This window comes from Panthera leo, chromosome C1 (assembly GCF_018350215.1).
Source record: "Panthera leo isolate Ple1 chromosome C1, P.leo_Ple1_pat1.1, whole genome shotgun sequence".
Taxonomy (NCBI): Eukaryota; Metazoa; Chordata; class Mammalia; order Carnivora; family Felidae; genus Panthera; species Panthera leo.
Window position 1 is genome coordinate 71,223,319 of NC_056686.1, and position 23,195 is coordinate 71,246,513.

Sequence of the window (23,195 nt, forward strand, 5' to 3'; positions counted from 1 at the left end):
TCTTTTAGTCAAGTAGGATAGGAGCTATTGGCGGTATTTAAGCAGAGGAGTGATGCGATCTGGCTTTTTTTTTTTTTTAATTTATTTAAAAAAGTTTTTTAATGTTTACTTCTTTCTGAGAGACAGAGTGCAAGCTGGGTAGGAGCAGAGAAAGAGACACACACAGAATCTGAAGCAGGCTCCAGGCTCTGAGCTGTCAGCACAGAGACTGATGTGGGGCTCGAGCTCACAAACTGTGAGATCATGACCTGAGCCGCTTAACCGACTGAGCCAACCAGGCGCCCCTAATCTGACTTGTTTTTAAAGTGTCACCCTGGCTACTCAGCTGAGAACGTCAGGGACAGAAGCAGAGGGCAGTCAGGAAGCTTTTGCAGCAATCTAGGAAAGAGATGGTGGAGGCTTGAGCCAGGTTGGTAGAGGGGTGGAGGTGGGGAGATGGTGAGAGGATGTCAGCTGACAGTAAATGGCACTGGAACAGGGCACACTGCCCAATAAATAACTTACTGAATTAATGAATGTACCACCCAGACACTTGGAAGTCATCTTTGACGCCTTTCTCCCCCTTAACACTTTCCCATCTAAACATTCTCCTTCTGTCAATTCCGCCTCTAAAGTAAATCCCATCCACTTCAAATTATCTCCACCTCTGCAACCTTAGTCCAGACCCCACATCTCTCACTCCAATTGTTTCCCTAGCCCCTAACTGCTATTACTGCTTCCACTCAGCCTCCTTCAATCCATTCTGCATACCACGTGGCCAGGTCTCTTTCCTGCCTAAACTCTCCCATGGCTTTACTCTATCATTATAGTGGTCCTGGCTCCACCTTCCTCTCTGACCATTTCTCCATCCTCTCCCCACTCCCAACCACCACACCTGCCTGCCTACAGCCCACCAGCCTTGCTTAGCACAGAGCATACCAAAATTATTCCTGCCTCAGGCCCTTTGTTCTTGCTGCTCCTGATACCTGGATAGATCTTTTGCCAGATCTTTATGCAACTCTCTCCTTTTCATCATTCAGATCTAGACTCCAATCCCACTCCTGCCAGAGGCCTTTCTTGACCTCTCCTTCACTTAGCACCATGTTATTGCCTTCTTAGCACTTATCCTAAGGCTGAAATTAAAGTACAGCTGAGTCTTGTTTTTCTTGGAAGTTCTGCACAGTTGCTGCAAATACTGAACTAGCAAATACTGAGCTAGTGCTCCTAGGGTAAATACAGAGAGGTTCCTGTCAGCCTCTGGTCACAACATTTTCATTAGCCAATCAATACATAACCTTGTTTTATGTGTGTTTCTGTTTAAAGACACCTTATTAAATGTATATTGTTGATTCATTAACATGGGACTCACAGCCAACAGCACTACAGCCCGTGCCTGAGCAATGCTTATCTAATATACGTATTTTCTCCACAAGGCATATCCCAGCCTTCTTGCATTTAGGAATGCTGAACAGCACTTTACCACTACGCTTGGGAGATATTTTAACTGGCAAAAATTGCCAATAAAAAGGCACAAAAATAGGAAGAATGTGGCACTAAATAGACAGCGGGAAGGACATCTGTTTACTGTTTGACAGCTGACACAAGATGGCAGAGCATCACCGTGTTTGACCTCGGCTGGGACCGTGCACATAAGGCAACTCAAAGTTTTTGCCACTATAAGCATGGCCGCTAATGATGGCAAAAAGCACTGCGACTGTTGATGTCGGGGTTACAAATAAGTTTCAGCAAGTGAATCTGCAAATATAAAATCTGTGAATAATGAAGATGGGCTGTATTTATTTGTTTATGCATTTATAACCTATTTTCACACACACCTGGCTGGCCCTGGGGTATACTCACTCTCTCTCTCTCTCTCTCTCTCTCTCTCTCTCACACACACACACACACACACACACACACACACACACGAACACAAGTACTCCAGGAGAACAGAAACCCTCTTGCTCAGCAGATCTTGACACATAATAACCATTCGACAAATATTTGCTGATTTGTTGAATAAATAAGTGGCTTTCTCTATTCTTCTCATCTAAACAGACCACCACCACTCCCATTCTCTTCATTCTAAGTTCTACTTTCACCCTGTTTTCTCCTAAATAGCACTTGTCACAATCTGTACTTAAGTGTTTCTGAGTATATCTGCCTAATTTCTGTCTCTTCCTCTAGATAGTCCAACCCTACTACCAACACCATGCTTTTCACATAGTAGTTGCCCAGTAAATATTTCTTGACTACATGAATTAACTGGTAAGAAAGTCCACAAACATGAGAATGGGGTATGACAGGGTTTCAGCAGAAAGTAAATGGACTAAAAAATAGATTATTTAAGGAGAAAAAATGGATTTATTTAAGGAGAAAAAAAAAACACCTCAGTACACAGCAGTGAGACCTGAGGGTAGGTTTTGATTTACCTTATACTGGAACATCTCTCTTCTTCCCCCAGATCTTCCTCAGGGAAACATAAGGATCTCTCTGAATTCCTTGCTATGGGGTCCTGACATTGTCAACTGTCACTCAGGGCTTGTGGCTCATGCCTCAGGGAATTAGGATTCCCTTTCCTTCTAAGAACCAAGGATCAACAGACAGACTAAAAAACTGTTGCCTAAGGGTCTACAGGGCAATGTCTAGAGGTTCCTGGAGAATAAATGTAGTTTTTACAAGGAGCTAACATTTACAGAACAACAGCTCTGTGCCAGGCACACCCCTCTCATCTGTTTATCTCTGTGAAGTAGGCATTGTTTATGGCCATTACAGAGACAGAGATGCTGTGACTCCCAGAAGTTAAATAATTTACCCCAAATTATAAGTCATGCTTTTTAATACAGGTTAGAGTATCAGTGGTGTATTAATTGTCTATAGCTGCTATAATAAACTACCACAAATGTATTGACTTAAAACACTGAATATTTAAATGGCTTATTATCTTACAGTTTTGGAAACCAGGAGTCTGACATTACTGTCACTGGGTTAAAGGAAACGTATTAACAGGATTGGTTCCTTCTGGAGGCTTTGAGGGGAGGATCCACTTGCTTGCCTTTTTCAGCTAAAAGCCCCTGCATTCATCGACTGTTGCCACTTTCCACTATATTCAAAACCAGCAGGATAGCATTTCCTAATCTTTCTATCTCTTTGACCTCTGCCTCTTTGTCACATCTCCTTCCTTGACTTTGGTCCCCCTGCCTTCTTCTTATAAGGACCCTCGTGGTTACCTTGGGTCCCTCTCGGGGGCCCAGTGGTCTCCTCATCTCAAGTTCCTTAACTTAATCACATCTGGAAGTCCCTTTTGTCATATAAGGTAACATATTCACAGGTTTCGGGGATTAGGACATGGACATCTTTAGGGGGTGGGGCAGGGGGGCGGCTCTATTCTGTTTACCACTAGTGATTAATAGTACAGGTTTTGGAATCAGACCTGTCTCAATTCATAATTCTTCCACTTAATAACTGGGTGGTCACAAATGACTTCCCCTCTCTGAGCCTCTGCTTTCTCATCTGAAAAACAAGGTAGCAATACCTTGGAGATGGTTACAGAACTTAAATTAGGTGGTACCCACACACTTCCTTTTATGGGAATGTTGCAAAGAAGGTTCATGTTAACTGTTGCTGCTATTTTTAAAAGATGCCATAAAGATAAAGAAATCGATCGATGAATGAGAATGAAGACTCCCAAAGTAGGCTGACATATATACGGTCAACAGATTTTCAAAAAAAAGTGCAAAGGCAATTCAGTGGAGAAAGGATAGTCTTTTCAACAAATGATGCTGGAACACCTATATATCTACACTTAAAAAAAAAGATCTTTAATCTGTACCTCATACCATATACAAAAATTAACTCAAAATGGATCATAGACCTTACTATAAAACCAGGTATTATAAAACTTCTAGAAGAAAATATAGGAGAAAATCTTTGTGACCTCAGATTAGGCAAAGATATCCTAGATACAACATCCAAAGCCATAAATCTTAAGAAATATTTGCCTAGTTGATCTTTTCTTTTATGGCACACCAGTCAGAAATGTAAAGGAATGAACCATTTCTAAATGCACCAACATGAATGAAACTCAAAATAATTATGCTGAATAAAAGAAGATAAACAAAATTACACACTATGTAGGGATGCCTGGGTAGCTCAGTCAGTTAAGCATCCAACTCTTTTTTTTTTTAATGTTTATTTTTGAGAGAGAGAGACACACACACACAGAGTGTGAGCAGGGGAGGGGCAGAGAGAGAGGGAGACACGGAATCCGAAGCAGGATCCAGGCTCTGAGCTCTCAGCTCAGAGCCCCATGTGGGGCTGGAACCCACAAACCACGAGATCATGACCTGAGCCTAAGTCAGACACTTAACCATCTGAACCACCCAGGCACCCCACGTCCAGCTCTTGGTTTCGGCTCAGCTCATGATCCCAGGGTAGTGGGATCAAGCTCCACATGGGGCTCCATGCTCAGTGTGGAGCCTGCTTAAGATTCTCTCGCTCTTCTCTCTCTCTCTCTCTCTCTCTCCCTCTGCCCCTCTTCCCTACTTGCGCTCTGTATAAAACAAAACAAAACAATACATACTGTGTAATTATATTTATAATATTCCATAAAAAGCAAACTCAGCTATAGTAATAGAAAACAAATCAGTGGTTGCCTAGGGGTAAAGGGGAGGGGTACAGAGGGAGGGACAAGAAGAAACTTTTAGGGATTATGGGTATATTTAGCTCGATTGTGGTGGTGGTTTCATGGGTATATGCATATATTTATCAAATTGTAGACTTTAAACATATACAGTTTATTGTTTGCCAATTATATCTCAATAAAACTGCTTTTTAAAAAGTAAACAGCAACCAAAATGTAAAAAAAAAAAAAAAACGATACATGGTAGTTATTTAAATTACCTGTGTTTCAATATGTAGGGCAATTGATGTATCAGCTATAGTCTGTGTTGCTAGGGCTCTTCCCTGTACACACAGTAAGACTCTGAGGAGTGAGTTACATAGAGCTGAAGTCTGTCTTTGGCTCCTGCTCTATCAGGCTTCTAAGGAAATAAATGCCGCTCACTGCATCCTATGGAATATAATCTCTGTTACCTCCCTGACGGTGTGGAGGAAGGAGCAGGACCCTCTCCAGTGCTCTGTGTTCACACATAATAGAGAAAGTATAGCATCGTACTAAGAGTGCAGGGACCTTACTTTGGATCCCAGCTTCCCCCATTTCCAACTCTCAGGGAGATAAAAATGGCAGTTTGTTCCTAATTTGTGAACAACTTGTATTCCAAATGTTTATTGTACCAACTGATTGCTATTTGGAATATATTTCCACATATCATCAATGTTATGCACACAGTCATTAAAACCCTCCTAAATTACCTGGATAATAGTATCATAGAGCCACTAGGATGGGGGGTAAGTATTTCTTTTGGGCAGGGCGATAAATATTTCTATGGGAAAGTAAGCCCCAAACTCCATTTTAGAGGCCACATGCATTTCTCCCCTTGTCGGCACATCTGTTGAGCAGTGGGAGAAAAGATGTCAGGACATTCAAGCGTGTAGGATCTTGAGAAGAAGGGAGTGGGCTCTGAGACCCTGGAAAGGTGGGGTTGGGGGAAGGAGTTTTGGGGGTAGATGCAGAGCTGAGACCGGGACTGTGGAAGCTGATGGTGATAAGAAGGATAAGACAATGAGAAGATGGAATGAGAGAGGGGAAAAAGAGCAAACTCTTAACAGACGTTCTCACTTGAGAGGTAGTATTCCAGGTAATTGTTAGTTTCTTCTTTTCATTTATTTATTTATTTTACATTTTCTGTAATGGATATACTTACTTAAAAAAAAAAAAAGAACAATGAGGGGTACCTGGGTGGCTCAGTCAGTTAAGTATCCAACTCTTGATTTAAGCTCAGGTAATGATCTCGAATTTTGTGGGATCAAGTCCCACGTCAGGCTCTGCACTGTCAGATTTTCTCTCTCCCTTTCTCTCTGCCCCTCTGCCCCCTCTCAGAATAAATAAACATTAAAAAAAAGCCTTTCAAAATTTTGGCCAAGATAATTATTTAAAGCAAACAATTGCATGTTGCCTCTTAATATCTTAAGTGGTAATATTTAATGTCCCGAGTCTACTTTTCCTTCCCCAGGTCATCCAGAAATTTATCCTTTAGTGTTAACTACCCAGACCCAGGAAATATTTAACTGCCGAATAGATGAAGATGTCACAGATGAAAAACCTTATAAACTTATCAAAAAAGAAGATATTTTAGCAGACTTTAAAAACAGAGCTGCAGTGTCTGATTTCTACCCAGTCAAAAAAGTTATCCAGGTAAGTACAACATCTCTCTTTATTTTTCAGTCCCATCCAAGAGGCTTCTGATACATAATAATAAAAGAGAGCTTGTTGAGTTCAAATCTGGTATTCCCCACCTCCATTACTTTGAGCAAATGCTAGGTTGTCCATACCTCCTTTGGGATCCTGCTCAACGATCTGTGAAAAGCAAACACCTATCAGTGACTGATTATTACTTTACACCCAGAAAAGTTCATCCTTCCCAATTTCAACTAGAATAGGAATCTACCCTTATTTTCCCATACAGATTTAATTTTTTTTTTTTTTAATTTGAGAGAGAAAGAGAGCACAAGCAGGGGAGGGGCAGAGGGAGAGGGAGAGAAAATCTTAAGCAGCCTCACACTCAGCACGGAGCTTGATCCCACAAATCATGAGATCATGACCTGAACCGAAATCAAGAGTTAGATGCTTAACCAGCTAAGCCACCCAGGTGTTGCTTTAATTTTTTATTCATAATCTTGGTCCTGATATGTCTCCAAACATACAGAGTATCAATACCAAATACAAGGAATGCTTCTTTTTTTCCCATTAGAAATAAAATTGCATGGTAAATTTCCCTAGAACCACTGAGTTTTAAGAGCTTTGTTAATTTATATAAAATAATTGTGCAATCTGGGATTATGAGCCATAGAATAGCACTCTGGCTATCTTTCATTATTGATTAGAAAAATAACAGTTTTGTATATGAATAACCTGAATGAAAACTGACCTTCCCTTTTGATTATATTCCTGTAGGAATATCCTGGAGATGACCTTCTGGTTGTTTATGACAAAGACTTCAGATATGGACTTAACTTTTATCTTATTGGAACAGAAGAAGGCAAAGAAAACTATTTAAATGTAAGCAAACCCCCAGTCCTTGCATTTTGTTGATTGTCAGAAGAAAGAAATACCTCTGGGGGAGATCTATACATGGTTATGATTATTCTTGTTCTGCTCTCTTTCCCTGGGGCCTAGAGTAGGTACCTGGAGTAGGTAAGCAGTAAATGTCAGATGAACTAAATAAAATATCTCAGAGTAACATGTACTCTACTTATGTGCCCTTCATTGACCCAATGAGAGTAGAAACAATGAATCTGGAGTAATATTGCTCTTGGCTACTCTTTGACCCGTATTTCTGGCTCTCCTTTTGCCATCTCCACGACTTTGGGTAAGTTACTGAACCACTAGTCCACAAAGTGGTGGCACCAACAGGATCTATTTCCAGGGCTGTTGTGAAGATTAAATGGGCTTTTTCCCTTTTGTTTAATTTTCTTCTCCTAATTGAAAAACATGAACAAATACAAAAGAAAATAAGTAAGTGCTTAATGAATTTATACAAATGTAAAGTTTATTGCAGAATAGCTGCATGCAGCTATAATCTACTTTGGGTCATGTATTTTAGTGCTATTTATTTTACTCTAGCGCCCAGAAGTACCAGAAGAACAGGAAGAATATAAAGAGCATACTTCTGAAGATTTATATATTTATAAACCACCTATCTCTAAACCATGGGTTTCTTTGGGCAGTGAAAAAGAAATTGATGAAGAATCGGTTAAGGAATCTGCAAAGCAGGTCAGAGGGCTGATATGATCTTCAGTGCATTACCTCTCTGTAATGCTCAACAACACTTATTCCTGAGGGATCTGTAAGGTTTGCTATGTTTGCCAGCACGGATGTGGCTTTTCCTTTGATAGAAGAATGGTTATTGTTTTGGATATGTGGGTATTATGGGTTGAATTGTAGTCCCCAAAGCAGATATGCTGAAGTCCTAATGTCCACTACCTCAGAATATGACCCTATTTAGGAATCGGGGGATGCTAATCCAATATGGCTGGAGCCTTTATTAAAAAGATGGCTATGCAAAGACACAGAGACACAGGGAGAACACCACATGAAGAAGGGAGCAGAAACCGGAGTGATATATCCACAAACCAGAGAACAGCAAGGATTTCTGGCCATCTTCAGAAGCTAGGAGAGAGGCAAGGAACAGATTCTCCCTCAGAGCCCTTAAGAGGAGCCAACCCCTCAACACCTTGATCTCAGACTTCCAGCCTCCACACCTATGAAAATAGTTAAAATAAATTCCTGTTGTTTTAAGCCACCCAGACTGTGGCACTTGGTTATGGCAGCCCTACGCATACCCAGAGCAGCCCCTGAAAAGAACATTTGCGTGTGGGTGATTTATTATGAAAGTTCCATAGAAGAATAGGAAAAGCAGCAGGACACGGACATAGCAGAAGTCCTACAAAGGATGCTATCTCAGGCAAAAGTCCAGTAGAGGAAAGGCTTTAGCTTGAACCCCTCAGGGAACTCTGGGTGTAAATTACACCTGAATGTCCCAAACACAAGTAAAGGAGATGGGCTTCTATATGTCTCCTGCCAGTCCAACAGTGGTCAAGATGTAAACTGGCAGTCACTATTCTTTGTACCTTTGTACCAACGTGGTCCCAGTAGCCCCAGAGCAGTGCTCTACAGAAGAACAGTAGGTGGTGGCCCTGGAAATGGAAAACATAGAAGTGGAGAGGTAAACAGAAAGTAGAGGGAGAGATTTTAGAGGATCTGAGCAGAGCACCAGTATTGTCTACCCCACATCCATTTTTCCAGGGACTTAATTATGTTCCTTTTACTGTTTACACGTGTTGCAGATTACATACATGATTTCTCGAAAACGAAGTGAATTTGGTGCGCCAGTTAAGTTCAGGGACCAAAATGCTTCCAGCGTAAAAGATGCCTATATTGAATGTACAGCCTACCCAGATAAAAATTTTATCGTTAAGCAACTTGAGAAAGATGTTGGCATGCAAGTAGTCCCCAAAGTCAAGGACACAAGTACTCAAACAAGATGGTAAGTATGTGATGGGGTTGTATATTTTCAAAGGCAAGTACAGTAAAATCTAGCAACATCTGTGATTATTTTTGAAAGACTTTATCATAAATAGAAATGGCTTGACAGTGATGACCTAGGTCTTCACAGAGTGATTCAATTCAGGAAGGTCTACTCATCAACACCTTTTAAAATCTCAATAGGAAAATGAGATACAAGTATATAAGACTGTAACCACTATGGAGTGGGAAAATAACTAATGTTGTTAATAATCAACAACCAGACAACCAGAGAAGGGGCCCTGGTTGTCTTTCGCCTTTGCCTCCTCACTGCTCTATTCCACCACCTAAGTGGTCATTCTTACATACCAAATCAGATTGTGTTATGTCACAGCCTAAATCTCTTCTTTAGCACCCCACCACATCCAGAGCCCTTAGGATGGCATTAGGTCCTCCTTCCTCCATTACAAGGCATTGCCTGCCACTCCAGCCTTGTCACCTGTTCTGAAACAAGCTCTTTATGCTCTGCCTCCATGAGCTGCTTCCAGCTCCCAGAATATCTGCTCTTCCATATCTCCCTGCCTTTGCCCATGCTGCTCCTCTGTATAAAATGGAGAACCTGGAGAACACCTCTCTACCCTTCAAGGTCCACTTCGGTGCCCCTTCCTCTGTGATTTCCTGGAAACATCTGGTAGAGTTGATCTCTCCCTCCTCTGGGTCCCCGCTAGAGTTTAGAGGGAATTTTACTGTAGCGCTGATGACCCACATTGTACTCCTCTGCTTCCCTGTCTGCCTGCCTTGGATCCAGAGCACTTTGAGACTACCCATATCATTTCACACATCAAACTCTTCATTAAAATTAATCCAGTGAGTGAACTGATGTGAAATGGATTGCTGAAAGAATGCTTTGGGGACTTGAGTTAGTCTTTGAAGGTTGTATAAGTCTGAAAATATACTTAGCTAAACCATGCATTTTTTTTTTAGGATTTAAAAAATACTATTTATTTTAATAAATATTTAAAATTAATAAATTTATTAAAATAAATTTTAGATTTATGGAAGATAAGCCACAGATGCTGAATATGGTTTAGAGATATGGGGAAAGGAAAAACAGCCCAAATTTTTAAAAAGACTTGAACAGTTCAAGGGGGTGGGAAGACCAGAGTCTGCATGGGACAACAAGGACACCAGCCTGGGGAGAGTAGAGTGAGTAGCAGAGGCAGACAGAGAAGTGGATTCCCTGTGGCAGACAGTAAGGAACTTTGGAAAGTTCTGAAGCAAGGGAGAGGCAGGATGATAGGGCTATTTAAATAAGATGAGTCAAGCATAAGATGAGAGCAGAGGAAAAAAAGCCTGGAGTTGAGAACATTGGCCAAGTAGGAGACCATTGTAGTTAAACAGGCAAAATGTGGCCAGTGTCTAAATTAAGATGGTGGCAGTAGGCACGGAAGAAAGGGTGGAAAAGAGACATGTGTAAATACAAAATGCCATAACTCCCATCATTAAAACAAACAAAACCCAACTTTTTTGACATCTCTAGCTATTCCAACGTCTTTGCTTTTCTTTATAACAAAACTCTTCCTTGTCCATATTCTCTAGTTCCACTCTCTCTTCAGCCATTTTGTTTTGAGCCCATGCCAGTCTTCACAAGGTCACCAAAGACTTCCAGTTGTCTGATTGCCTAATCCAATGTTCAGACCTTCTTTTTCTCCACTTCTCAGCACTACTTAACGTGGTTGACCATTTCTCCTTAAAGCACAGCTTTCCAGTAAGTGTTATGGATGACACTCATTGTACCTATTCTAACTTATTGGCAGCTCCTTCCCAGTCTCTTTTACTGGATCCCTTCCTCCCAGCCTGTAAATATTAGGGGACCCGAAGGCTTACTCCTTTTGATGTTTTTTTTCTCTAACTATACTTAATCCCTGGGTGAATTTATAGCGTCCTATGATACTCATCTATTGTCTGTTATTGCTGATGACTCCCAGATCTATGCCTTCAGCCTCAATTTCTTACCTGAACTCATTTACTTATCTACTTACTTGAATTTCTTTTTTTTTTTTTTAATTTTTTTTTCAACGTTTTTTATTTATTTTTGGGACAGAGAGAGACAGAGCATGAACGGGGGAGGGGCAGAGAGAGAGGGAGACACAGAATCGGAAACAGGCTCCAGGCTCCGAGCCATCAGCCCAGAGCCTGACGCGGGGCTCAAACTCACGGACCGCGAGATCATGACCTGGCTGAAGTCGGACGCTTAACCGACTGCGCCACCCAGGCGCCCCCTTACTTGAATTTCTAATATGTCTCTTGAGTTTAACATGCCCAACAACAAATGTTTTCCTTTTAACTCCAAAACTGAGATTCACTGAAATTCCCTCATCCCAGTAAATGACAGTGATATTCTTATAATTACTCAGACCCAAAACTTTGGATTTTCTTGGGTCTATCTTCAAAATATATCCACTGCTATCACCTTGAACCATTCCATCTTCACCACTTGCCTAGGTTATTGTAATGCCTCCTAACTGGCTTACTTCTATCCACTCTTTCCCTTCTGCATTCTATTCTCCATAGAGAGCCAGAGTAATCCTCTTAAAATGTAAGATAATGTCACTGATCAAAACCCTTCAATGGCTTCCCATCCTACAGGAACCTACAAGGCTGCACATGGTCTAGATTCTCTCTGCCTGTTTTCCCTCATCTATTCCAGCCACACTGGCTTCCTTGTTCCTTCAATTCACCAAGCATACTCATAGCTTCCAGGCTACTCTTTTCCCAGACATCCTTAGGGCTCATTCCCTCCTTCATCCAGATTTCTGCTTGAATGAGGCATTCTCTGAAATTCCCGTATACAGATCTTCCATGACAGATGATGAGGTTATGTCCCAACAAACCCATGGTAAGTTGAAAATATCCTAAGTTAAAAATTCATTTAACACATCTAACCTACCAAACATCATAGCTTTGCCTACTTTAAATGTGCTCAGAACACTTACATTAGGCTACATTTGGGTAAAATAATCTGACACAAACCTATTTTATAATAAAGTGTTGACTATCTCACGTAATTTATTAAATACTGAAAGTGAAAACCAGGATGATTGTGTGGGTACACAATGGCTGTCAGTGTATGGGTTGCTTACCCTCATGACCCTGTGGCTGACCGGGGGCTGAGGCTCGCTGCCACTGCCCAGCATCACGAGAGAGGATCATACAGCATATCACTAGCCCAGGAAAATATCAAATTCAAAATTCAAAGTACAGTTTCTACTGAATGCATATTGCTTTCACACCATCCTGTAGGAAAGAAAAATCACACGTGGAAGGAAGCATAAGTTGGGGGCCATCTATAATAGCAACCACCACCATTACTATCTACCCCCTAACTCTATTTCTCTTCACGTTATTATCACCACTTGATATGTGTTTGTCATTGTCATTCTTCTCTCACCTTCCCTCCTGCCCCTGCCTTAAAATTCAAGCTCCATGAGACAGGAACTTTGTCCGATTTATTTATTTCCACATCCTCAACTCCTAGGACATTTCCCAAAACCCATTTATCAGATGGAGGGAAACAGGGAATGGAAGAAGGGGGAAGAGATGGATCAAGTTAAAGAAGAATGTACAGAACAGATGCCTGACGAGTTCAGTATTAAGAGGAGAGCCATGAAATATGCTGAAATCCTATATGAAATATATGACCAGGAGAATCAGGAATCAGGAGTGTAGAGTGAACTAAAAAACACGCTTTTCAAATTTATATAAACCAAGTCAGAAGCCATAAAAATGCACTGGTAAAGTCAGGGCACATATACATAGATCCCAGGGGTCTGAATAAGAAATGGGCCAGAAACAAGGCAGTCAGATGAAGAGACAGGTCAGAATTAAAGGAGGTAAAAATAAAGACAGGATCAGTAGTCAAGTCTGGGCAGAGAATTAGGACACCAGAGATTCATAAATACCAAGATGTGGGGGCGAGACAGGAAGGAGAGTGGTGATACACTAAGCCAAGCCAACCACAGACTTCTATGTTTCTGCCAGGGAACAGAAAAGTGACAAGAATGAGTCAGCCGAGGTAGACTCAGGAGGCAGACTCAGAAAAGGACAGTGAACTTCCAACAACAGGAACCCCATCATAGGACTTGAGACTTAGCAGGCGCTCACTGAATGTAGACCGATACAAGCAGACAGCTATAGTGATACAGATGGAGTAAATAAATGAGAAGTAAGGGAAGGTCTTGACCAATAAGATGAAAAAAAAAAAAAAAAAGAATCAAAATGTTCAATTTAGGTGGCTGGGAGAATGCTGGTTCTCCTTAGGAAGATCAGGAAATGAGGAAGGGTAGCTAGTTTGGGGTGGAGAGGATGAGATAAAGGATTGTGATAGAAGTAAAAAAAGGTCAATGGTGAGGTTCAAAGAGGAATGACAGTGAAAGCAAATGTTCACAGTGTTCTGGGTATTCTTCTAAGCGCTTGGCATAAAGCAACTGAGTTCTCACAGCTGCCCTCTAAAGTAGGCACTATCCCCATTTTACAAATAAAGAAGCCGAGGCAAAGTGAGGTGAGAAATGAAAGTTCAATGTTTGGGACATAATTTAAATCTGAAGCAATCACAAACAGATCTGCTGAGAAATAACAAAACAAATCACATGTTAAAAGTAAGAGCGACGCCTAGGGTACCTCTTTGCTGAGATCAACAGGTGCCATAAAATTTCTTACTTAATCCTATCCAGAAGATACTAATATGTGCTAGAAATGAAAAGGTGAAGCTAAGGGTCACCTGGGTGGCTCAATCTGTTTAGTGTCCAACTCTTGATTTCAGTTCAGGTCATGATCCCAGTGGGATTGAGCCCCAAATGGGACTCTGCGCTGAATGCTGGAACCTGCTTGGATTCTCTCTCCTCTCTCTGCCCTTCCCCTGCTTGCGCTATGTCTCTCTTTCCCTTTCTCTCTCTCTCTCTCTCTCTCTCTCTCACACACACACTCTCTCTCTCTCTCTCAAAACAAATAAATAAACTTAAATTAAAAAAGGTGAAGCTAAGACCATAGAAGCAGCTTCTCGGCTTCTTCTCGAACCTCAGGCAGGTTCAGCCTACTCGCCTCCACTCCAGCCTCCACACCGGCCTCCACCATGTCCATCAGGGTGGCCCAGAAGTCCTACAAGGTGTCCTCCTCCAGCCCCCGGGGTTTCAGCAGCCTCTCCTTCACTAGCGCGCCTGGCTCCCGCATCAGCTCTGCCCTGTCCCGGGTGGGCAGCGGCAGCAGCTTCCGGGGTGGCCTGGGCAGCAGCATGAGTGTGATTGGGGGCTATGGCAGGCCCGGCGGTATGGGGGCCATCACGGCTGTCTCAGTGAACCAGAGCCTGCTGAGCCCCCTTAAGTTGGAGGTGGACCCCAACATCCAGGCCGTGCGCACCCAGGAGAAGGAGCAGATCAAGACCCTGAACAACAGGTTTGCCTCCTTCATCGACAAGGTGCGGCACCTGGAGCAGCAGAACAAGATTCTGGAGACCAAGTGGAACCTCCTGCAGCAGCAGAAAACCGCTCGCAGCAACATGGACAATATGTTCGAGAGTTACATCAACAACCTCCGACGGCAGCTGGACACCCTGGGCCAGGAGAAGCTGAAGCTAGAGGTGGAGCTTGGCAACATGCAGGGCCTGGTGGAGGACTTCAAGAATAAATACGAGGAGGAGATCAAAGAACGTGCAGACATGGAGAATGAATTTGTCTTCATCAAGAAGGATGTGGATGAAGCTTACATGAACAAGGTAGAGCTGGAGTCCCACTTGGAAGGGCTGACCAACGAGATCAACTTCTTAAGGCAGCTGTATGAAGAGGAGATCCGTGAGCTGCAGTCCCAGATCTCGGACACGTCTGTGGTGCTGTCCATGGACAACAGCCGCTCCCTGGATCTGGATGGCATCATTGCCAAAGTCAAGGCCCAGTACGAGGAAATCGCCAACCGCAGCCGGGCTGAGGCTGAGCCCATGTACCAGATCAAGTACGAGGAGCTGCAGACATTGGCTGGGAAGCATGGAGATGACCTCCGTCGCACGAAGACGGAGATTTCCGAGATGAACCGGAACATTAACTGACTCCAGGCTGAGATTGAGGGCCTCAAAAACCAGAGGGCTTCCCTGGAGGCCGCCGTAGATGATGCCGAGCAGCGTGGGGAGCTGGCCGTGAAGGACGCCAATGCTAAGGTGGCCGAGCTGGAGGCCGCCCTGCAGCGGGCCAAGCAGGACATGGCCTGGCAGCTGCGGGAGTACCAGGAGCTCATGAACGTCAAGCTGGCTCTGGACATCGAGATCGCCACCTACTGCAAGCTGCTGGAGGGCGAGGAGAGCAGGCTGGAGTCTGGGATGCAGAACATGAGTATCCACACTAAGACCTCCACCGGCTACTCAGGTGGGCTGGTCTCAGCCTACGGGGGCCTCATGAGCCCTGGCCTCAGCTATGCCATGCAGTCTGGCTTCGGCTCTGGTGGGAGCTCTGCTTCCTCAAGCCGTGTCAGCTCCTCCAAGGCTGTGATGGTGAAGAAGATCGAGACCCGTGATGGGAAGCTGGTGTCCAAGTCGTCTGACGTCCTGTCCAAGTGAACAACCACTGTGGTCTCTCCCAGCCTCCCCGCTCCAGTGGCTGCCATAGAGCCTGTGGGGGAAGGAGCTGTGCAGGGGAGCATTGGGAACGGGAGGCCCACCTAAGCCTCGCCCCAGTCCTCGGCCTACCCTTCGGGGGAGTCCACTGCCCTGGGTACCCCCTCTTGCCCCCAGCTAAAAGCCAATTCAAGAGTCTTTTCCCAAATAAAGCCTCAGATGGCTCTGCCAATCCCCACCCCCCCCCACAAAAAAAAAAAAAAAAGGTGAAGCTAAGATATGAACCCAAGTCTCTCTGGCTCCAATACCAACATTCTTTCTTTCTATCACTCTGCCTTCTGCTACTGATACTGAGCTAACTAGGAGGGGAAAAAATGATTTATTCAACATAAGCAAAACTCTCTTTACTCCTTGTTTGATTACTTTTCACTTAATATATTTGCCTCTCACAGAGATGTTTCACTGACATTTGTTCAACACAGATTAAATATAACCTAATGTTTTTTTGGACACTTAAAACGTGCTAGGCACTATTTTAAAAACTTTGCATGTATTAACACATTCAATTTACAATGCTTCTATGTGCTATATACTTTAAAAGTTTCATGTAGAGATGAATAAACAGACACAGAGAGGTTAAATAATTAGCTCAGTGTCACAAAGCTTGTAAGTGATAAGCCCCAGCTTCAAAACCAGGCAGCCTATCACCAGAGTGCACACTCTCAATGACTGTACCATCTGACCTTTCTATAACCCCATACCGAAAGATCACTCTAGTGGGTGAGACTGCCAGTGCCCAAATGCAACAGCATGATATGTTCAAGGGTGGAGGTGAGCACTGAGGGCAGACTGGAGGAAGATCATGTCACCATCATTGCTGGAATGTAAATTGTTTCTAGTTTTGTATATTTAGAGCAGAATTTCTGAGTCTCAAACACTACTGACATTTTGGGCTGGATAAATCTCTTTTGTGGGAGGCTGTCTTGTGCATTGTAGGATATTAAACAGCATCTCTGGATTCTACCCACTATATGCAGGTAGCACATCCCAGTTGTGACAACCAAAAATGTTTCTGGATGTGACCAAATGTTCCCATGGGGTGGGGGTGGGGTAGGACTGTACTGGTTAAGAAACACCGATCTAATGAACCAAATAGGGAGAGAATAATAAACAAATGTGGCAAATTGTTAACTGATGAATCTGGGTGAAGAGTGTTTGGGACTTCCTTAGATCCTTCTTACAACTTTTCTATAAGTTAAAAATATCTAAATAAAGATTTTAAAAAATAAACACTTCTTGATTATGTTGGAAACAAATACATAAATATTCAAAGTATTTCAAAAAGGCAGTCAATATCAACTGTCTAGGATAAAGAAAAAATTCAATATATAGAATTTAAGTATAAAATAGTATCTTATTGTCACAGAAAGAAACCTTTGACATGTCACAACCTATATTTACTTTTCTTTGATCTAATTTTTGGTATTCTATCATCTTTTAATGTATTAGGACATATCCCAAAAATGCCAGTACACAATATTATCCAAGAGAATTTTCAGAGGAGGAAAAAGAGATATTCGGACAATCCAAGCCTTTGATTGACTTTCTTAATAATGCATCTATAAGGTAAAAATTGTATCTTAAAATTTTAAAATAAAACATAAAATGTGTATGTGTACTTATAGTGATAGGTCTTAAAAGCAACTCCATACATGGTGTCTTGATAGAAAATATGAAGTTATCAGATATGCATGGGCATATGACAAATCCTCAGTCTTTCCTTCCTTTCTATTGTCACCGGTGTGGACCTAGGAGATGTATACAGTTGGGTGTGTGAGGATGTTTTCCTAACAGCAAATTAACATTTATTTACCATAGTTTTTTTTTTTCAATGTTTAGTTTTGAAAGAGAAACAGACAGAGCATGAGCAGGGGAGGGGCAGAGAGAGAGGGAGACACAGAATCTGAAGCAGGCTCCAGCTGTGAGCTGTCAGCACGGAGCCCAACACGGGGCTTGAACCCACAAACCACGAGATCATGACCTGAGCTGAAGTCAGACACTCAACCGACTGAGCCACCCAGGCACCCCATACCATGGTTCTTTTATTTAAGTCTTTTTGCTCTCCTCCTTACTCCCCTTCTTTGCTTCATTTACTTGTGTATGATTACAAAGATGAGGAGACATACACTGTTCATGACGATGCTGACATTTGTTAATAACCTGAAGTCGATTCAGATGTACCCTTGTACATCTTATTCCTCACCCCTAATTCCTGCGTTGATTCCACTCTTAGTGGATCTGAGAGAGGCGTCTTCAGAAAGCCCCCCCTGACACACACACACACAGTTACTAGGAACCTGGGATTTCTAAATCAGAGAAAGAGCTTGACAAGTTCTCAAGTCAATATTGGAGTTCAGAGAAGTGGAACCAGTGGTGGACAGGTCTGCCAGTGGTACCCTGTAGGTTGGTTTCCATTTCTTTCCAAAATAAAAAATTTGTTGGTCAAGTTCATACACAGCCCATGTTTCGCTTTTTCATTTTTAAGAAAACACCATTAATTTTCCCACTGTTTAAATGTCCTGAAAATTCCAACAACTCTCAAAAATTGTGTCCTATGTCTAGGGGGAGTTTGGTTCAAAAATTCCCCAATGATGCAAAGAGAGTGCATTAAACTAGACAAAATATATATGTATAGCTATGTTTACTCTGGGTCAAGGCTTCTTGTGAAGTTTGTTAAAAGGTGGAGCAAAGAGAGAAAGAGAGATGTTCCATCAATGCCTAATGACTAACAGCTGTTCGACGGGCTGTCCCTTGCTAACCGTCATACACTTTAACTGGCTTGCCTGCTGTGTCATTGTGCCAGCCACCAGAAGGACTATGGAATCAAAGCTAAGGACAGCAAAGCAAATACAATGCCTTTTAACAAAGAGCCAGAAACCCAGAGGCACGAACACAGTTTCTCCTCACAGAATTTCAGTTCTAGCAGGTCTCTGGAGAAGATATTAAAGATACAGAAAAACTGGTAGAATTACATCCTGTATATCTCATGGCAAGGCTAGGGGGACACACTACAGGCATAATTCCAGGAAACCTCCCGAAATCGCCAGGGGCTCAATGCTTTTAAAAAGGGGTTGCTGTTTTGTGGACTCTGCTGCTTGATGAGGGGAAATGAAAATCAGGTGTGGCTATGCCTGACTTTGAAGTAAGCCTCCTTTTCTTGTCTAGCAACATAATGAAATGTATTTCTGCTCAGCTACAAAACAAAACAACAAAAACAAAAGAACAGAGAGTGCATTAACTATTTGCCACTCATTCATTTATGGGAAGCATGCTGTACTTTTCCTATGGGACAATGAGAAACAAACAAGAAAACCTAAGGTCTCTCTTTCCCCATTTCAAATTTTAGTGATTAAAATTTTTCCAGCTAAGAATATTAAAAATGAGAAGTCTATGTACAATCCATCTCAAGGGCATAAGTGGCCTATAGCCAATTCTCAATTATCCACATTGTGTATTATCTTTAGACCCTTTATTCTTTTATTTCAGTTGCCATGCTTAGAGAGGGATAGTGAACAGCTTCATAATTCCCTCCCTGAGACACGGGAAGGAGAAGCCGGAGCCATAAGAAAAAAGAGGAAAATTGGCATAGGAATTACAGTAGTCCTGGTCAAGAATAAATAAACCCATGTACATATATCACTGTCAGGTTTCCCACTCTAAAACTGTTTAAGGTTTATTCAGTTTTTTTAAGGCTAATATAAGCCTGGTTTTGTTCTGGGAAGAGTGCCCTTTTAGAAATGAGTTCTTTCTGAATTTTACCCATAACAAACCTGAGGGAAACAGTATTTTGCAAAAGAAGGAAATGATAAGAAAGGAGACAGAAGAATTCTCAAGCAACTGGGAAACAGCTCATTTGGGGGTGGGGGCAGGGAGGGAGAGAAACCCTTTAAAAGAAAAGTACTTACAGGCTTTAATTCAGACAACGGTTTTGCCAGCCTTCACTGCATAACCCTCAGAAACCACGTACTGGGGTGCAGGGAAATCAAGAAACGAAACCAGCGAAAAGATGCTGTCTTCACTTCTCCCTTGTGAATTACTTCCTAACTTGAGCTAAGAGGGAAGAATCAGGAAGCCAGAGCAAAGGCCCCTGTTTGTAGCTCCTCTCTTGGAAATTCCTTTCTCATTCAGGCTGAAACAGAGAAAAAAAACAAAAAACAAAAAACAAAACCAAACCCAAGATTTTGAAGATGCTAACAAACGCTTCTACTTGAAGCTCCAGGCTGTGAACCTACCCTACCTAGGGTGTTTCAACGTTAATGCGTATATGAATCACCTGGGGATCTTGTTAGACTGCAGGCTCTGACTCTGTAAATTCAAAGTGGTGTCTGTGACTGCACTTTCAGCAAACTCCAGGTGATCATGATGATGCTGGTAGCATCACTGGGAAGATGAGTTTAACCAAGAGCATTCAATTAAGCAGTGAACAGTAGTGTTAATTCTTAACAGCAGGGGTATTAAATGGTTATCCTGCTTAATTACATTTTTAGGAGAATCTATTATAATATTTAGAGTTTATATTTAATTGTCTAAATAAAGGAGGGGATTTTCTTTCTTTTTTTTAGTGTTTATTTTTTATTTTTGAGAGGGAGACAGAGCGTGAGCAAGGGAGGGTAAAAGAGAGAAGGAGACACAGAATCCGAAGCAGGCTCCAGGCTCCGAGCTGTCAGCACAGAGCCCAACACGAAGCTTGAACTCCCGAACTGCGAGATCATGACCTGAGTCGAAGTTGGACACTTAACCCACTGAGCCACCCAGGCACCCCAGGAGGGTTTTTTTTTTTTTCTTATTTTGGAACATTCATAATCAAGAGCCACTCTTTCAGCTTACCACACCTATTAAAAAAACAAGCTATTTAGACTATCAGTCATTAGGGTAAAACCTCTGGTGGCATTCTAATTGTGGGAGTCCCAGAGGCCATGTGAATGAGCTGGGTTTTCAAACCTAAGCATATGCAGGAGCAATAAACATGACAGAAACTTATAGTAACTGTTTTTTTGGTTTCGTTTTTTGTTTGTTTATAATACTACTTCTTTCAAGAACATACCTCAGTTTCATATTATAAACAAGTGACTAGGGGCGCCTGGGTGGCCCAGTCGTTTAAGCGTCCGACTTAAGCTCAGGTCACGATCTCGCGGTCCGCGAGTTCGAGCCCCGCGTCGGGCTCTGGGCTGATGGCTCAGAGCCTGGAGCCTGCTTCCGATTCTGTGTCTCCCTCTCTCTCTGCCCCTCCCCCGTTCATGCTCTGTCTCTCTCTGTCTCAAAAATAAATAAACGTTAAAAAAAATAAAAAAATAAACAAGTGACTAAGTAATGGTGGAATAAGTTGGTCACACTCACAGAAAATAATTATAAGATCTAGAAAACAAGAGTTACACAGAAACACACACACAACTATTTGAAGTCTCAAGAGAGTGACCTAAAGTAAGCAGAAACTGGAGGGGAGAAGGATGAGATGTGCACATTTGCAGTGTTTTCTCTTTAAGTATTGCCTAATCTACAGGAGGCTCAAGTGACAGAAACCCGTAGGCTTATACAGGTCTGTTGGTGACAGAATAACCAAATGGTCAGGGGGAAGTCATGGAAAGGTGGTAGCCTCAGACAAGCTGAGACCCCAGTTCCACATAAAAAGTCTAACAAGATCCTAGGCTGCAGACTAACACACTCATTTTTAGGGGAAACCCCAGGAGAGTCCAGAAGGAACTACCAGCATCTAGAAGCTGAAAAATTAAGCAGAGATTTCAGCTACTATTCTACACAGAGAGGACAGAATTTAGAGTTTGAGTCCAGCCAAGTTAACTACATTATAGAACAAACTCCACTTTTCAGAGGAACAAAAGAGAATCCAGAGTCTCTACAACACATCATTTATAATGTCCAGTTTCGTTAAATATGTAAAGTCACTAAACATGTGAAGAAGCAGGAAAATGGGACTCTAGGGTTCTTCCTGACACCACCTCTGGCACGAACAAGGGTTTTATTTTCCCCCCAACACAAATACATGGTATCTTTTCCAACACCAACTCTCAAACTCTTAGACACTCTCCGGAGTTAGTGCAGTCTCCCCAAGTTAAGGGGCTTAGTCTCACCAGCCTGCCAGTCTCAAGTCCCAGGAGTGCTACACATAGTTCTGACCAGCCAGCTATAATGAGTTTGATACTTCTCCAGAATGACTCATCTAACTCAGGAAAGCGCTTCACTTACCATCACCAGTTTATCGTAAAGGATGCGACTCAGGAGCAGCCAAATGGAAGAGCTGCATAGGACAAGTTATCAGGGGTGGGAGGTGGGGGAGGGGGGGGGCCTGCCAACCTCCTGGCACTTTCTTGCCTTCACCAACTTGGGAGCTCCTATCATAACTTTTAAGACAGGAGCCTGTCAAGCCAAGGCCCTAGGCTATTAAAAGATGGGCCTAAAGGCGCCTGGGTGGCTCAGTCAGTTAAGCCTCTGGTTTGGGTTCAGGTCATGATCTCACAGTTTGAATAAACATTGAAAAAAAAAAAAAAAGATATGAGCCTGGCACTCAGAATGTTCTTAAAGGGTCAATATTAGCATTGTTAGCAGGATAGGTCTTTGTTTTAGGGCTTGTCTCCTGTATTGCGGGTTTAGCAATGGAATGAAACATATTCGTGCCTCCAGGACTTTGTGATAACTAAAACCACCACCACAGATGCACATACAGCATACTTCTAAATTCCAAAGCTTCCCTTGAGAATCTTACTTGTTTTACATTTTATATACATTATATATATGTGTACAATATATGTACAATATATATACAATATGTATATATTATAATCCTGATTAACATATAATCCTAAATATATATATAAAATCCTAATAATATATTTGTATACAAATTAGTACATATGATCATTTGGTACCAAATATGGCTAAGAAAATGGCATTTTCTGTCAGTTTGGGTTTTTCAGGAAGCAAATGAGACCCAGTGTAAAACAGGTTTACTGAGGCTCCCACTGTGTAAAATCAAAAAGTTTTTTTTAAGTTAGCAGGATTGGTTGTGCCCCTGGGTGGCTCAGTTGGTTAAGTGTCTGACTTCAGCTCGGGTCATGATCTCGAGGTTTGTGGGTTCGAACCCCACATCGGGCTCTGGGCCGACAGCTCAGAGCCGGGAGCCTGCTTTGGTTTCTGTCTCCCTCTGCCCCTCCCCTGCTCACAGTCTGTCTCTCCCTCTCTCTCAAAAATAAACTTTAAAAAGTAATAATAAATAAAGTTAGCAGGATTGGGCAAGGAAAGCTTCAGCAAAGTCGTAGCCCACCCCAGCAGGAAGCTCCAGAGGGAACCAGCCTGTTGGAGAAGTCCTGCAGGAAGAAGAGCTTGGCAGGCACGGTGTCCCTGCAGCTGTCAGCTCAGTCATTGGCCCGGGAGAGCACAGCCTTGGCTGGGAAGCGTCTG

The 23,195-nt window shown here is 42.4% G+C and overlaps 2 protein-coding genes across 4 annotated transcripts in view; both read left to right on the plus strand.

The window, feature by feature from the left end:
* The window catches only part of DNAI3 (dynein axonemal intermediate chain 3), an 84,808-nt gene that overhangs the window by 12,579 nt on the left and 49,034 nt on the right, over positions 1–23,195 (plus strand). For all 3 annotated transcript variants that reach the window (XM_042952442.1, XM_042952443.1, XM_042952444.1), the window contains exons 4-8: positions 6,114–6,295; positions 7,055–7,159; positions 7,724–7,873; positions 8,947–9,146; positions 17,232–17,348. In XM_042952442.1, the coding sequence (XP_042808376.1) occupies positions 6,114–6,295; positions 7,055–7,159; positions 7,724–7,873; positions 8,947–9,146; positions 17,232–17,348 (754 nt within the window). The remainder of the gene's footprint in view (positions 1–6,113; positions 6,296–7,054; positions 7,160–7,723; positions 7,874–8,946; positions 9,147–17,231; positions 17,349–23,195) is intronic.
* LOC122227749 (keratin, type II cytoskeletal 8-like) lies at positions 14,256–15,954 on the plus strand. The gene has a single exon (XM_042952446.1). The coding sequence runs from the start codon at positions 14,256–14,258 to the stop codon at positions 15,219–15,221; it is 966 nt and encodes a 321-aa protein (XP_042808380.1). The 3' UTR covers positions 15,222–15,954.

Excerpts from the sequence above, each read along its gene's own strand:
- LOC122227749 (XM_042952446.1), top strand. The coding sequence starts at position 14,256 with ATGTCCATCAGGGTGGCCCAGAAGTCCTACAAGGTGTCCTCCTCCAGC.